At 37.1% G+C, this 13,642-nt stretch overlaps 1 protein-coding gene across 1 annotated transcript in view; it reads right to left on the bottom strand.

Moving 5' to 3' along the window:
- Window positions 1–13,642, bottom strand: part of Hormad2 (HORMA domain containing 2) — a 100,923-nt gene that overhangs the window by 74,541 nt on the left and 12,740 nt on the right. Inside the window, exons 5-7 of the mRNA XM_035453216.1 lie at window positions 11,506–11,526; window positions 10,323–10,349; window positions 2,459–2,526 (exon numbers count right to left, since the gene is read on the bottom strand). Of these exons, the coding sequence (XP_035309107.1) occupies window positions 2,459–2,526; window positions 10,323–10,349; window positions 11,506–11,526 (116 nt within the window). The remainder of the gene's footprint in view (window positions 1–2,458; window positions 2,527–10,322; window positions 10,350–11,505; window positions 11,527–13,642) is intronic.

The following is a 13,642-nucleotide window of genomic DNA, read 5'->3' as shown; positions in this document are numbered from 1 at the left end:
GACTCTTTCATCTCCCCAAACTAGGTTTATTCTCTAGCTAACCCAATAAATATTTGCTGAATTAATGAATGAATGAATGAGTTGGGCTAATTATCTTCTAATTCAAAATCTTCATTTCCCTCCAAAGTTTTCTTCCCAATTAGTCTCACATTTTGAGTACATTCAAGGACAAACTACAACTGCAATTTATTTGCAGTACCTTAAATATACTGGCACTAAACAATGAGAAAATCATCCCAAGTAATTAAACTGTTAGGTCATTCCCTGACTTTTGGAGGCAGTGAGAAATCACAAAGTAAATATATAGTAAGTGGATACTTTAGCTCCTCTATTTCCAACAACTTAAAAGTTTTGTCTACCAGGATTTTTAACTAGCCAGAATGAAGGGTTATAGACATGTAGCTCATGGGGCCCCAGGAAACATTAGAAGATAATATTCAGGACCCTCATTTAAACAATCTTTCTAGAAATTTATGCTATATATTAACTTCTCACCTCCTTAGTAACTGAAAGATTTAACCATTTGCTTTACTAAATGTTTGCCTTTCAACATGTGTCTCTAAAACAAATAAACAAAAAAAGATTACTCTGGTTGCCAAAAATATGTATATTGGAGTTTTAGAGAATAAGGGCAACTGGTTTTTGGTGGTGTTGTTGTTTTTGTTTTTGTTTTTTTGTTTGTTTGGTTGGTTTTTTTTCGAGACAGGGTTTCTCTGTATTGTTTTGGAGGTTGTCCTGGAGCTTGCTCTGTAGATCAGGCTGGCCTCAAACTCACAGAGATCCACCTGTCTCTGCCTCCCGAGTATTGGGACTAAAGGGGTGAGCCACCACTGCCTGGCTTAAGGGCAACTGTTTATATGGGGAGAAAAGTGTGAAGCTGGGCTTGGTACAGCACAACCTTGCCATATGTTAAGTTCAAGGTCAGCCTGAGCCACATGAGATGCTGCCTCAAAAAAAGTAGTTATAAATACTAATTAAATGTGGCTAATACTTTAAAACTCTTTTTTTGGAACTGACTTTTCTTATATCTAAGTACTTTCTGCAAGTCTCACAAATGAGAGGATAATTAAGGAAGTATTTGTGGTAATTCAAATGTAATTGGCCCCCATAATCTCATAGAAAGTGGCACTATTAGGAGGTGTGGCTTTGTTGGAGTAAGTATGGCCTTGTTGGAGGAAGTATATCACTGTGGAGGCAGGTCTGAAGTTTCCTATGCTCAGGATACCTCCCAGTATCTCAGTCGACTTCCTGTTTCCTGCAAGATACAGGCCTCTCAGCTACTACTGCAGCACCACATCTGCCAGCACACCACATGCCCCCCAACATGATGATAATGGACTGAACTTTTTAAACTATAAGCAAGCCACCCAATTAAATGTTTCCTTTATAAGAGTTGCTGTGATCATGGTGCCTCTTCACAGCAATAGAGACCCTAATACAGTATTGGAGAGAAATCCTCAAGCTCCCTAGGAGAACTAGAAAAAAAAGGCAGCATTTTGCCAAATTCTCTTCAGCATTGTTCATTTTAGTACTCTACCCTATTTGAAGCCCCTTTTTACAATATCTATTTCATCTACTTCTATTTCATCAGCAGTCCTTAGTTCTCCATGCCTGTTGACTAAAGCCAAAAGCTTCTGGGAGAAGAATGTTTGCTCCTTAACAAACATCTCTGTGTGTATGAGGGTCTTCCCTGGTTTTGCTCTTTGACCTATTATTATATCTAAAACACGGATTTTAAGACTTGATAGAAAAAAACGGTGCATATGAGTCTCCCAAAGAGTGACACACAAAAAATGTTATGTATATGAATAAGCGATGACAGTATTTGTGTATGCAAGCAAATAATCCAGGAGTTTCACTTCCCTCAGGCTCAATCTGCCAGTTTTGAAGACAGAAAAAAATCAATTAATACCACAGAGCCACTGGAATAATAGCCAGAGACAGTCATATAGGTTCTTTACCTAACATCATGTTGCTAGCCTTATTATTACATTTTTAATTAAATCTTGTTTGTTTTTTCAATATTTGTTTATCATTATTTTTAGCTATGTGTAGGTGTGTCTACATGTGGGTATGTGCACAAGTGCAGGTATCCTCAGAGGCATAACTCCCCTGGAGCTGGAGTTACAGACAGTTGTAAGCCACCTCATGTAAGTGCTTGAAATCAAACTCAGGTCCTCTGGACGAGTGTTTTCTTAACCACTGAGCCCCATCTCTCCAGCCCCTTTCTTAATATAATTTTAAGTGCCATGACAACCACTGCCTCTACTCCTACCAGCTTAGTCTATAGACTTCAGACATTAAAAGAATTATTATAATTTCTACTCATAATAGTGGAGTTTTATAGGGCTTATGAGAAAATGGCAAAAAGATTTAAGACTTTCCTCTGGCCATATAGAAGCTTATATTTACTTTACTCCTATACATTTCTTGCACTCATTAAACTATTAGATTCTACCTGTCAAAGTCCATAGTGGTTCCTTTTTTCGTGTATTTGAATTTGAATTGGTATAGCTCAGTCACTTTCTAGAAAAATCAAAGGAACAGAGAAAGAAATTAATTTTGAAACAAAACCAGATTTTTACCTAATAAAAAGTAACATTTCACTGAATACCCCCTATGCTTCCTGTTTGTCTTGAAGCATTACTTTATCCAGGAATAATGGTTTCAGGTATGATGACTTAATCTCCCTCCTCTCAACTAAAAATAAGTTAGGCAGCAAATATTTCCATTAAATTCTACCAGCTGAGGAATCATTCATTCATGTAATGAATGTTTTATTAAATGTCTACTTTGAGCTAGAAGGTGAACAAGGCAGAAAAGACTTTTTTTCCACAGAATCTACAAATATTCTAGCTAGTAAACAAAGAAAATAAGATAATTTCATATAAAATGGGTGCCATGAACAATACAAAGCAGATGCTGTGGTAGGAAGTACATAATGGAGAGAAAGAAGAGCTAGATTTAGAGGAGTCAAGGAAGACTTTCCTGAAGATGTGGTATTTTGAGATGAGCTTCAAGAATGGTCAGTCATATACAGACCTGTGGGCCAGTGCCTCAGGTAGACAGAACAGTAATGCAAAAGCTCTTAATTGAGAAGGAATACATTTTTTAGAATCCAAAAAGAAGCGAACTAGCTGGAAATGAGAGGTGTAGTTGTGAAATTTTGTTGACAGTATAGGATTTTGGATTTTTTTTTAAGTTCATCAAAGTCTATTGAAGGTTTAAATAAGTCAGTAATCCCAAGACCTGACCACTTGTATGCCTTAAAAATACAGACAGTATTGCTTTGAGTAAGAATGGCCCTTATAGGCCCTTATGTTTGAATGCTTAGTCACCAGTGAGGGAGCAGAACTATTTGAAAGTATTAGAAGGGTTAGGAGGTGTGACCTTGTTGGAGGAAGTGTGTCACTGGTGACATCAGGTCCAGTGTCTATCTGACTCCCCCAACTCCCTCTTGGCCTACAGATCAGGATGTAGTTATCAACTACTGCTCCAGCACCTGCCTGCATGCCGGCATGCCCCTCACCTAATGATAACAAACTAAACCTCTGAAACTGAAAGCAAGCCCCAATTAAATGTTTTTTCTTGTAAGAGTATCCTTGGTCATGGTGTTGCTTCACAGCAAAAGCACAGTGGCAAAAGTAGACAAGGAAGGACTAAGTGTGGTGGCACATGCCTTTAATTCCAGCACTCTGGAGGCAAAGGAACACAGATCTCTATGAATTTGGGGCCAGACTGGTCCACACAGCATGTTCCAGGACAGCCAGGGCTATATAGAGGGACCCTGTCTCAAAAACAAAAAAAAAGAAGAAAAAGGAAAAAGGAAGAAAGGAAGGAAGGAAGGAAGGAAGGAAGGAAGGAAGGAAGGAAGGAAGAAAGAAAGAAAGAAAGAAAGAAAGAAAGAAAGAAAGAAAGAAAGAAAGAAAGAAAGAATACAGACAGGGAAGCCAAAAGAATTGCTAGTGCTAGAAAGCCACTGTGGTAATTTAGGGAAGAAGTGAGTGAATGGCAACAGGAATTTTAAAAATGGAAAAAGAAACTATGGTCTATGGCATCAAGTCTTATTTCCTGTACAAAAAAAACATTACTGCTATCTGCTATCATAACTAGTAAGGGTGTGATAGAATATAGAGAACAAATTTCTTCATAAGATACATATACTACTGAAAATAAACTAGTTCCTTTCAGGCCAGTGACATGGCCCGGAGATTAAAAGTGCTTTTACAATGCAAGCCTGACAACCCAAGTTTCATCCCAGGGACAGAGAGTAGAAGAACAACTGACTCCTGAAAGTTGTCCTCTGATACCCACACACTTGCCACTCACCACCACCCCCCCCACACACACACATACATGCATAAATAAAATAAAAATTAATTTAAGAGACTTCTGCTTAAAAATAATGTTTTGCCCATATAAATTATATAGTTTGCAGACAGAGCTAACGGTGTTAAAGGCAGATAGAGTGAGTATAAGCTGAAATCAGAACACAGAAGGTAAACTTCATTCATCTGGTTCAGAATAAATCCTTGACCATGTGGAATTGAGGCTGTTAGAGTGACTAACAAGAGTATTAATGTTCCTGTTACCTTTCTCTAAGATTTAGTCTCATAGATCTGCTGTTATCCTTTACCATACAACTTAATCACAGGTGAGCAGCTCCTGGGAAATTGGTTCATACTGTCTGAACCTAAAAGACGGGCTGCAATAAGTTTTAAAAGAGAATTGCTTTTATAACTAGTCTGCCTATTTGGGAAAAAAAAAATCAAACCAAGTTCAGAAGGCTGCTTTGTGAATACAATAGAAGAGATGGGTCAGATTAGAGATGGCTTCAGGTGCCTAAAAGCAACAAGTTCCCTCCAGATGGAGTAGATACACAGTGTCCTCTTACCAGTGATAAGTATAACTGTCAAGTAAACAATGCCTATTCTTCTTGCCTGCCCATGTTTCTAGTCAACTCTAGCTTCTAAATACCATGAAAATGTATTTTGTAAATAAAGGAGATCTTTAAGTAGTTGGTATTTTTTTTATTAATTGATTCTTAAACTGATTGTTTTATTATAAAGATAAATAACTGTTTTACAAAAGATGTTAATCCTGAGGATGGAGATTAGGAGAACTTATTACTCTTACAGAGGAGTTAGGTTCAATTCCAAGCACCTACATCAGGAGGCTCAAAACTGCCTGGAACTCCAGTCCCAGGGGACCTGACACCCACTGCTGGAGTCTAAGAGCACTGCACACACATGATGCACATACACACAAGTAGACACAAAGGTATACAAATTTAAAGAATAATTATTTAAAAGTGTTAATTCTTTTTTTATATATAAATGGGACCTCCTGAAACTGAAAAGCTTTTTTTTAAGTTTATTTATTATGTATACAGTGTTCTACATACATTTTCTTCATGCCAGAAGAGGCACCAGATCTCATAATGGATGGTTGTAAGCCACCATGTGGTTGCTGGGAATTGAACTCAGGACCTCTGAAAGAGCAGCCAGTGCTCTTAACCTCTGAGCCATCTCTCCAGCCCCTAAAACTGTTAATTCTTAATAACTTCAAACATGTTCAGGCTGCTTTTCACTCCACATTCCAATCCACTGGAAAGACTTCTCAGTCTGTCTCCAAAGTGAATCATAAATCCATGTGATCTTTATTCTCTGTTCTCTAGCCAAGAGTTTTTGAAAATGCAAATCAGGTATAGATTACACATGCTTGCACCCCCAGCTACTCAGTATGCTGAAGCAGGGAATTCACAATTTAAAGCCAACCTGAATAACATATTGAGATACCCAACTCAAAATAATGTTAAAAAAAAAAAAGGCTTATGGCAGGAGTGGGGCATAGGCAAGGCCTCAGTTCAATTCTGAGGACTACAATAAAAACAGACTTTCATGCACAAATGAGACCATGTCACTCCTTTCCTCAAGTCCATCTCCACTGGCAGAATTCTCACTGTCCTTAGAATAAACTCTATGACACCTTCCTCATCTGTCTTCTACTTTACCTCTTCTACAATTTTCCCTTTTACTCACTCAAGCACCAGACACAGGATATCTTTTCTGTCTATAAACACTTCCTGTCTTAGGGTCTCAGTGTGTCTATATTCTGGATCATTCTGCCAACACTCTGATGTAGGTGTTAATGTTCCCATTATTGATGAAGCTCGTATGTGGTAGAGCTGCAATCTGACTCCAGAACATGCTAATTACAGTGCCTGTCATATACTGGTACCTTTCACAGATCTGGAAAAGCTGACTCCAATAGTGGTTCAGTAGGGATGTTGCCTATGGCTGTGTCGATCTAAAACAGCCATCCAAGCCCTCCTTCTCTGATCTTTACCTCATCACTAACCAGCACAACACCTTTTCAAACTTTCTTCATGGCATTACTACTTTATTCTGACTAATTTCTATTTACTTATTGTTTATCCTTCCTCATAAAAATATTAGCATCTCGAGGTCAGAGACTTGGTCTGTCCCATTTATGTCTGTGACAGTACTAAGTACAAAAAAGGAATACAATTACAGTTCATCTTCACATAGAATTTCATAAGGAATTATTCTTGACACAGTTTTTTGCTATGTTGCCCAGCTTAGCCTAGAATTCATGATCCTTCTGCCTCAGCCTCCTGAGTGCTACAATTCTAGGTTTGCTACCACACCTGGTCTCTAATAATGAAAAAAAAAATTTAAGCCTCTAAACACATATTTTAGGATCACCCATTATTCAGTTCCTGAAACAGGCAATTAAAATTGTACATTGGTCACCTCCAATAGGAACAAAGGACTAGACAGTGAAACAGTAACATTGCTAGTCTCATGAAATTCATACATGTAATTCTTAATGATTTATTACAAATTAAGACTTATTTGGCTTACATGCCTTATTAATACTCTCCCACATTTCAGTCTGTGCTTGTAGAAAAGCTCATTCATTGTCACTTTTCATTACTTTAGTTACTTTTCTCAGGTTCTCTCTCCCTCTCCCTCTCCCCCCCGCCCCAAGACAGGTTTCTCTTAGCTTTGGAACCTGTCCTGGAACTTGCTCAGTAGACCAGGCTGGCCTCAAACTCACAGAGATCCACCTGTCTCTGCCTCCTGAGTGCTGGGTTAAAGACATGCACCACCACAGCCCAGCTTTTCTCAGGTTATCTCTTTAAAGAAAACAGTCAGAACAAAACTGTTAAGTGAAAATTACCACAACTGTATGCACTGCTCCTAATTCTATTACTTTCTGAACTAGAGAAACACACTTGGATTTTATCTATGGTTCATCTGTTATACTATGGTATTCTTCATAGGAGTGTTTTGAATTTTAACACTGTGTGTAAAGTCTGTTTTTCTTCCAAATAAATAATATTCTTATTTTTGTGCCATCTTGTTTAGGGACAGTTATCCTTTCAGTGGTATGAATCAAGCCTTTGGCACAGTATCAATAAATGCCAGAGACTTTATCTGAAAATGCTGTTACATGAGTATTTATGAGGATGAGATCAGAAAGCTACACAGCTTTCTCAGTGACTAGGGATTAGGTAGCAGCCATGAACACTATAGAACTGTTGTAGTAGTGATACTGTAATCATCATTGCTATGGTGATTTGAATGACAAATATCCGTCATAATCTCAAGTGTTTGAACACTCAGTTCCCCGTTGGTAACATTGTTTGAGGATGCTGTGGACCCTTCAAGAGGAACTTTGCTGGGAAAGTGTATCACTGCGGGGTGGGCTTAGGTAGCATAGAATCTCATTCCCACTTCCAATTTGCTCTTTCAGCTTCCTACTCCTGCTGCCATGCCTGCTACTTGCTATGCCTCCCTGCCATGATGACCTTATTTCTCTGGAACTGTAAGCCCATATAAACTCTTCTCTACATTGCTCTTGATGATGCTGTTTTATCAATTCAACAGAAAAGTAACTAATACAATTATTGACTTTGTTTTTGAGTTGTTTTGTTTTTAAAACAACCTGTAGTATTTTGAGGGGTTTTTTTTTCAAGATTTTTTTAATTTGAATTAGAAACAAGATTGTTTTACATGACAATCCAGTTCCCTTCTCCCTCCCATCCTCCCCTACCACCCCCCAACTCCGCAACTGAAACCCTACCTATCAGATATCCTTTCTTCTATTCTTCCCCTGACTCAACCTTTCTGCTCCCTCATGACCTCTGCATCCTTCCTCTTCTTCCCTTCTCATTCTCATAGCTCCCCCACCCCCATCTTCCCGTGCTCTCAATTTGCTCAGAGGATCTTAACCCTTTCCCCTTCTCCAGGGAACCAAGTATGTCTCTATTTTGAGGTTTTTTTAAGACTCAAATATTCTATCTCTTTTTTTTTTTAGTAATCAGAAGTGTGCCATTAAAACCTAGTACTTAGGGATTACTACCATAGCATATAACTGGCAAGCATTCAAAATATTTTTGTTGAGTCATAGAGAGCTTGGAACATATAAAAGTCCTCTTTTTAAAATGCCATTATCATATATGCTAGCACTAATCTAACAGCTTTATTCTCATTCTGTCAGATTTTTCTAAAGGTAAGCTTGATTTTACCACACCTAAAACTATTGATTCTTTTTTTAATAAAAATTAAAAACCTTATTATTTCTTTTAAGATTGCAAATAAACAACATTATGAATCAAAATTAACCAGAGTTCAATCTACTAACAGGTTGTCAGGAAGTTTTTGTTTGGAAACTTCTCAATCCTAATTTTTTTTTAAAAAAATCATTTTGAAACTAAACAGGAGAAAAAGTTGGGGGTGGGATGTAGCTCAGTTGGTGGAGTGCTTATCCAGCATGCACAAAGACTGAGTTCCATCCCCAGGACCAAGTAAACCAGACATGTGGTACCTTATAATCTCAAACCCTCTCACAAAAACAACTGGGGCACTTGGTGGAGGCAGGATGATACAAAGCAATCTGTAACTACACAGTGAGTTCTAAAAACAGAGGGTTGAGGAGAAAGATTCAAGGAACAGAACCTAAGACCAGTTTGGGCATTAATGACTTGGTATATACTTGTGTGCAGCAATTTCCCCACTTACTTACATGGTTATTTGTAGTCTTACAAATAGAAAATACTAAGGACTTAAAAACAATTTAGTCTTGAATATCACCAGTTAGACTAAATCCACTGGCCTAGAGAAGGAAAATTTAAAGCAAGGGAAAAAAAAGAAAAGAAATCTAGGAGAGACAAAATAGAATGAAAAAACAAAGGGCTTCTCATTCCATCTCTGTGTCACAGGTATAAAAGTCATGAAAGTGGAACAAATGACTATTAGGTGTTTAAGACTGTACTATTCACTTGGTAAGGCAGAAAACAACACCCTTATCCTCAAGAACTCCTAATCTTCTTAGGAAATATAGGAAATATATAAATCAACTGAGAGGTTTAAACCATAGGGCTCTGCTGGGGAAAAACCTTAGAAAAGATAGAAGTTAGCCAGGCAGTGGTGGTGCATGCCTTTAGTCCCAGCACTCGGGAGGCAGAGGCAGGTAGATCTCTGTGAGTTCGAGACCAGCCTGGACTACAAGAGCTAGTTCCAGGACAGCCTCCAAAGCCACAAAGAAACCCTGTCTGGGGAGGGGGGTGGGGGACGGACAACAAAAACAAAAACAAAACAGAAAAGATAGAAGTTAGTTCAGACAGTGAGCTGAAGAGGCTTTCATAAAAGACTTGAATACTAGCAGGCCAGCAAGGTGCAGGATTCACTAAGCAAGTTGGAGAATCTAAAGATAGGAGTAAAGAACTAATACTCTCAAGCCCAGGGTGGAGGTGCACACCTTTAATCGCAGCACTTGGGAGGCAAGACAGACGGATGTCTGTGAGTTCAAGACCAGCATAGTCTACAGAGTAGTTCCAGGACAGCCAAGGCTACACAGAGAAACCTTGCCTCAAAAAAGTCAACAAAACAAAACAAAAACACAACCTAATGCCCTCAAAAAGTCTGTAAAAACAACAGGGAGAATTTAGGGGTTAAAGAGTTCAGAATAGTGCTGTATCTTTTATTTTTCCAAAAGATCATAAAAAGGAATAATTAAAATAATAAAGTATAGCTGCTACACATTTATGATTAATGTTGACAAGTTACAAAATAGCCTCAGCTCTAATCAATGTTTTTTCTTTTTCTAACATTCTTACATAGCTTGTAAAAGATCACATAATAAAAGACTGGTTCATTTATAATAAAATATAATATTCACGATGAATTGCTCTATTCATGCGGTAGTCTAGTAACATAATCTACAGCCTCAACTCAGACAAACATACTTATATATAATATACATACATTACCATGTATATACTACCATCTTACCTCAGGTTCCTTGGGATTTGTGTATAGCTGTTTAAAGAAAAACATAGAGCACTTAATTTCCAAAATTTACTAGATTACTGCTCACTGAATGCACTATTTATGTAAATGGTTCAATTTGTGCTGTTAACTAAGCACTATCTGGGCATATTTCAAGCCAGAGATAGGATTAAAGTTTATTTTATTAAGAACACAGAATCGGCGACAAGAGAGATACCCCAGAGGTTAAGAGCATTGGCTGCTCTTCCAGAGGTCCTTAGTTCAATTCCCAGCAACCATATAGTGACTCACAACCATCCATAATGACATCTAGTTGTATACATAATAAATAAATAAATCTCAAAAAAACCACAGAATCTCTTTTTTTGTGTGTGGGTTTTTGTTTTGTTTTGTTTTGTTTTGAGACAGGGTTTCTCTTTGTATTCCTGGCTGTCCTGGAACTCACTCTGTGTACCAGGCTGTCTTCTAACTCACAAAGATCTGTCTGCCTCTGCCTCCAAGTGCTGGGATTAAAAGCATGTGCCACCGTTCAGCAAGAACACGGAATCTTTAGAATTAGCTATAAACACTAAATGTGAGGAAGTTTCTTAAAATTGATGCAACGTATCTGTAATTAATATGACTGAGCCATAAAATATTTAAATAATTAATATATATTTTATCAATGGTATCTCAATTTTCTACCATCATTTTCTACCCAAGGGTATATAAAACTTTTTTTAAAGTCCACAAAACTTCAAAAGCAAAAAACTTTGAATCTATTACATAACTAAAACCAAAAATGAAATCCTAAGTGTTAATAGCTATATGCTGTATGTTCTCTCATGTAACATATATGCCAAAGAAATACATTGAATATTTATAATATCTTATTAAAGCACTGACATATCCAATTTTTTGTTAGTTTGTTTTGTTTTTGGAGACAAAGTTTCCCTGTGTAGCTCTGGCTGTCAGAACTCATTCTGTAGACCAGATTTATCTTGAACTCAGAGATCCGACTGCCCCTGCCTCCTGAGTGCTGGGATTAAAGGCATGTGCCACCACCACCAGGCTGATATATCCAATATTTAAATGTTAAAATGCCATAAATCTCAAAAAGGGAGAAAGGGTAAGGTTACTCTCTAAGTGCTTCACTTGCTGGAAATCAATTCAGAGACAGAGACCTAGTTTCCAAGCACATACTTACTGTTAGCACAGCCATGTGAAGCTTTAAGAGAAAAGAAAACTGCGTTATTTTATGCTTTGCACTATTGTACTGTTATTTCTGATAGAGACTAATCAAAATATGACTTTAGGGAGGTTCCAAATACTTGAGTAGCATATTCAGGAGGCCAGAAAAAGGAACTAATAATTCACTCATTCAAACAATGTTTATTACAAACACTGACTTTACTGGGACAGAGGAAGGATACCAAAAAGAGTTGTTATTTTCTAATTTGGGAACCAAAGATAAGCAAAACAATCCATTCTTGCTCAAAATTAAATGTACCACAAGAATCTCTAAAAGGTACTTTGAAACTAATCTGGCAAGGTAAAAATATTAGGAAGTCTGGTTTATTTTACAAATTCCTGTGTCTCTATATACCACACAACTATAAAGACATTTCCTCAGCTTTAATGAATTTCTGAATACATAGACATAGATATTTAGACACACATATATGACATAGACATATATATATATATATATGTATATATATATATATATATATATATATGCAAGATAAAAATTTAAACCTGAAATATAAAATTTGAGGACTATAATTCCATAGCAATTGACTAAAACTTTAGTGCCACCATGTGGCTATTTTGGTACATAACTCATTTTTATGACCACACAGTAAAACAACTATTAATAGTTTATTGATACATTAAAAAAATATGGCCACTAATCTCAGTAAACATGTAGACTAGCAATGGAGACAAACACTAAGAAAAAATCACATGGCTACACCATTACACTCATGTTCTTTTGCTGTGAAAAAACAACACAGGGTATAAGAAGAACACTGAATGGTGAACAATTTTAGCTGCAGAATTGGAGTTAGGCAGAACATGTGCTTGGGGTCTGGGAGAGAATGTTTCAGGCAAGAGGGGCAGTATTGCATAGATAAAGGAACTCACATGCTCTAGAGTCTTTATGTAGCTTGAACATGGGGATGAGGGGTATCTTAGAAAGGCAAATAGGGATCATTTAGGCCTTCTTCATCATTTGAAGGACTTTAAACTTTGTTTTAAAATTCTTGGAAAATTTTTAGGTATAAAGAATAACATGACCAGGCTTCAGTTTTTGAAACAATGTAGTGTGGAAAGTGGGAAGAAATTATAAGAGATGAGAGTGGGAATAAATAAGGAAATTATATAATTCCTTTTTATAAGAATTACTTTAATATATAAGCTTATGTTAAAGAATTCCAACTTACCATAAACTATAAAGTCCCCAGAATTTCATAATTAGTCCAAGGGTTATAACTACTCACTCAAACTTGTTTTTACTTAAACTACTATTTTTTTTTTTTAAAGAAACAGGGTCTTGTCACACAGCCTGAATGGCCTTGATTGTGATCTTTCTGCCTCAATTTCCCATTGAACTACTTAATTATATATACTCCCTGCAATAAGATCATATGAGAGAAGTTATAAAATACTAACAATCAAAAATAATGTAAATAGGGGCTGGAGAGATGGCTCAGAGGTTAAAAGCACTGACTGTTCTTCCAGAGGTCCTGAGTTCAATTCCCAGCAACCACATGGCGGCTCACAACAATCTGTTATGAATCTGGTGCCCTCTTCTGATGTGCAGAAATACATGGAAGCAGAATGTTGTATACATAATAAATAAATAAAATCTTTAAAAAATAATGTAAATACTTTTAAGAGTCCATCAGGCATGTCCAACTTTTTGATACTGTGAAATGACATTGTCATCTACAAGGTTCACACTGGAAAACCATGTAACAAAATTACAAAAAAGAAAATCACAAAAGTCTCATGTTTTATTGTTTACAATTTTGCATTGGAACACATTCATAGTTATCCTGAGCCACATGGCCCACAGGATGTGGATTGGACACGTCTGTATCTGAGGTTTTGTCTATTCTTAAATTTTTTAGACGTATTACTTGTGTGTGTAGGTGTTTTGTCTGCATGGATAGTGCAGCATTGCATGCAGTGTCCACAGAGGCCATAAGAGGCTATCAGATCCCCTGGAACTAGTTACAGATGCTAGTGAACTGGGTGCTGAGCTTGAACCCTGGTCCTCTGGAAAAACAACCAATATTCTTAACTACTGAACCAACTCTCTAGCCCCAGCGTTTGTGTTT

Source organism: Cricetulus griseus (assembly GCF_003668045.3).
Source record: "Cricetulus griseus strain 17A/GY chromosome 1 unlocalized genomic scaffold, alternate assembly CriGri-PICRH-1.0 chr1_1, whole genome shotgun sequence".
Taxonomy (NCBI): Eukaryota; Metazoa; Chordata; class Mammalia; order Rodentia; family Cricetidae; genus Cricetulus; species Cricetulus griseus.
Note: the sequence above shows the minus strand (reverse complement) of the source record. Positions and strands in the feature narration are given on the sequence as shown.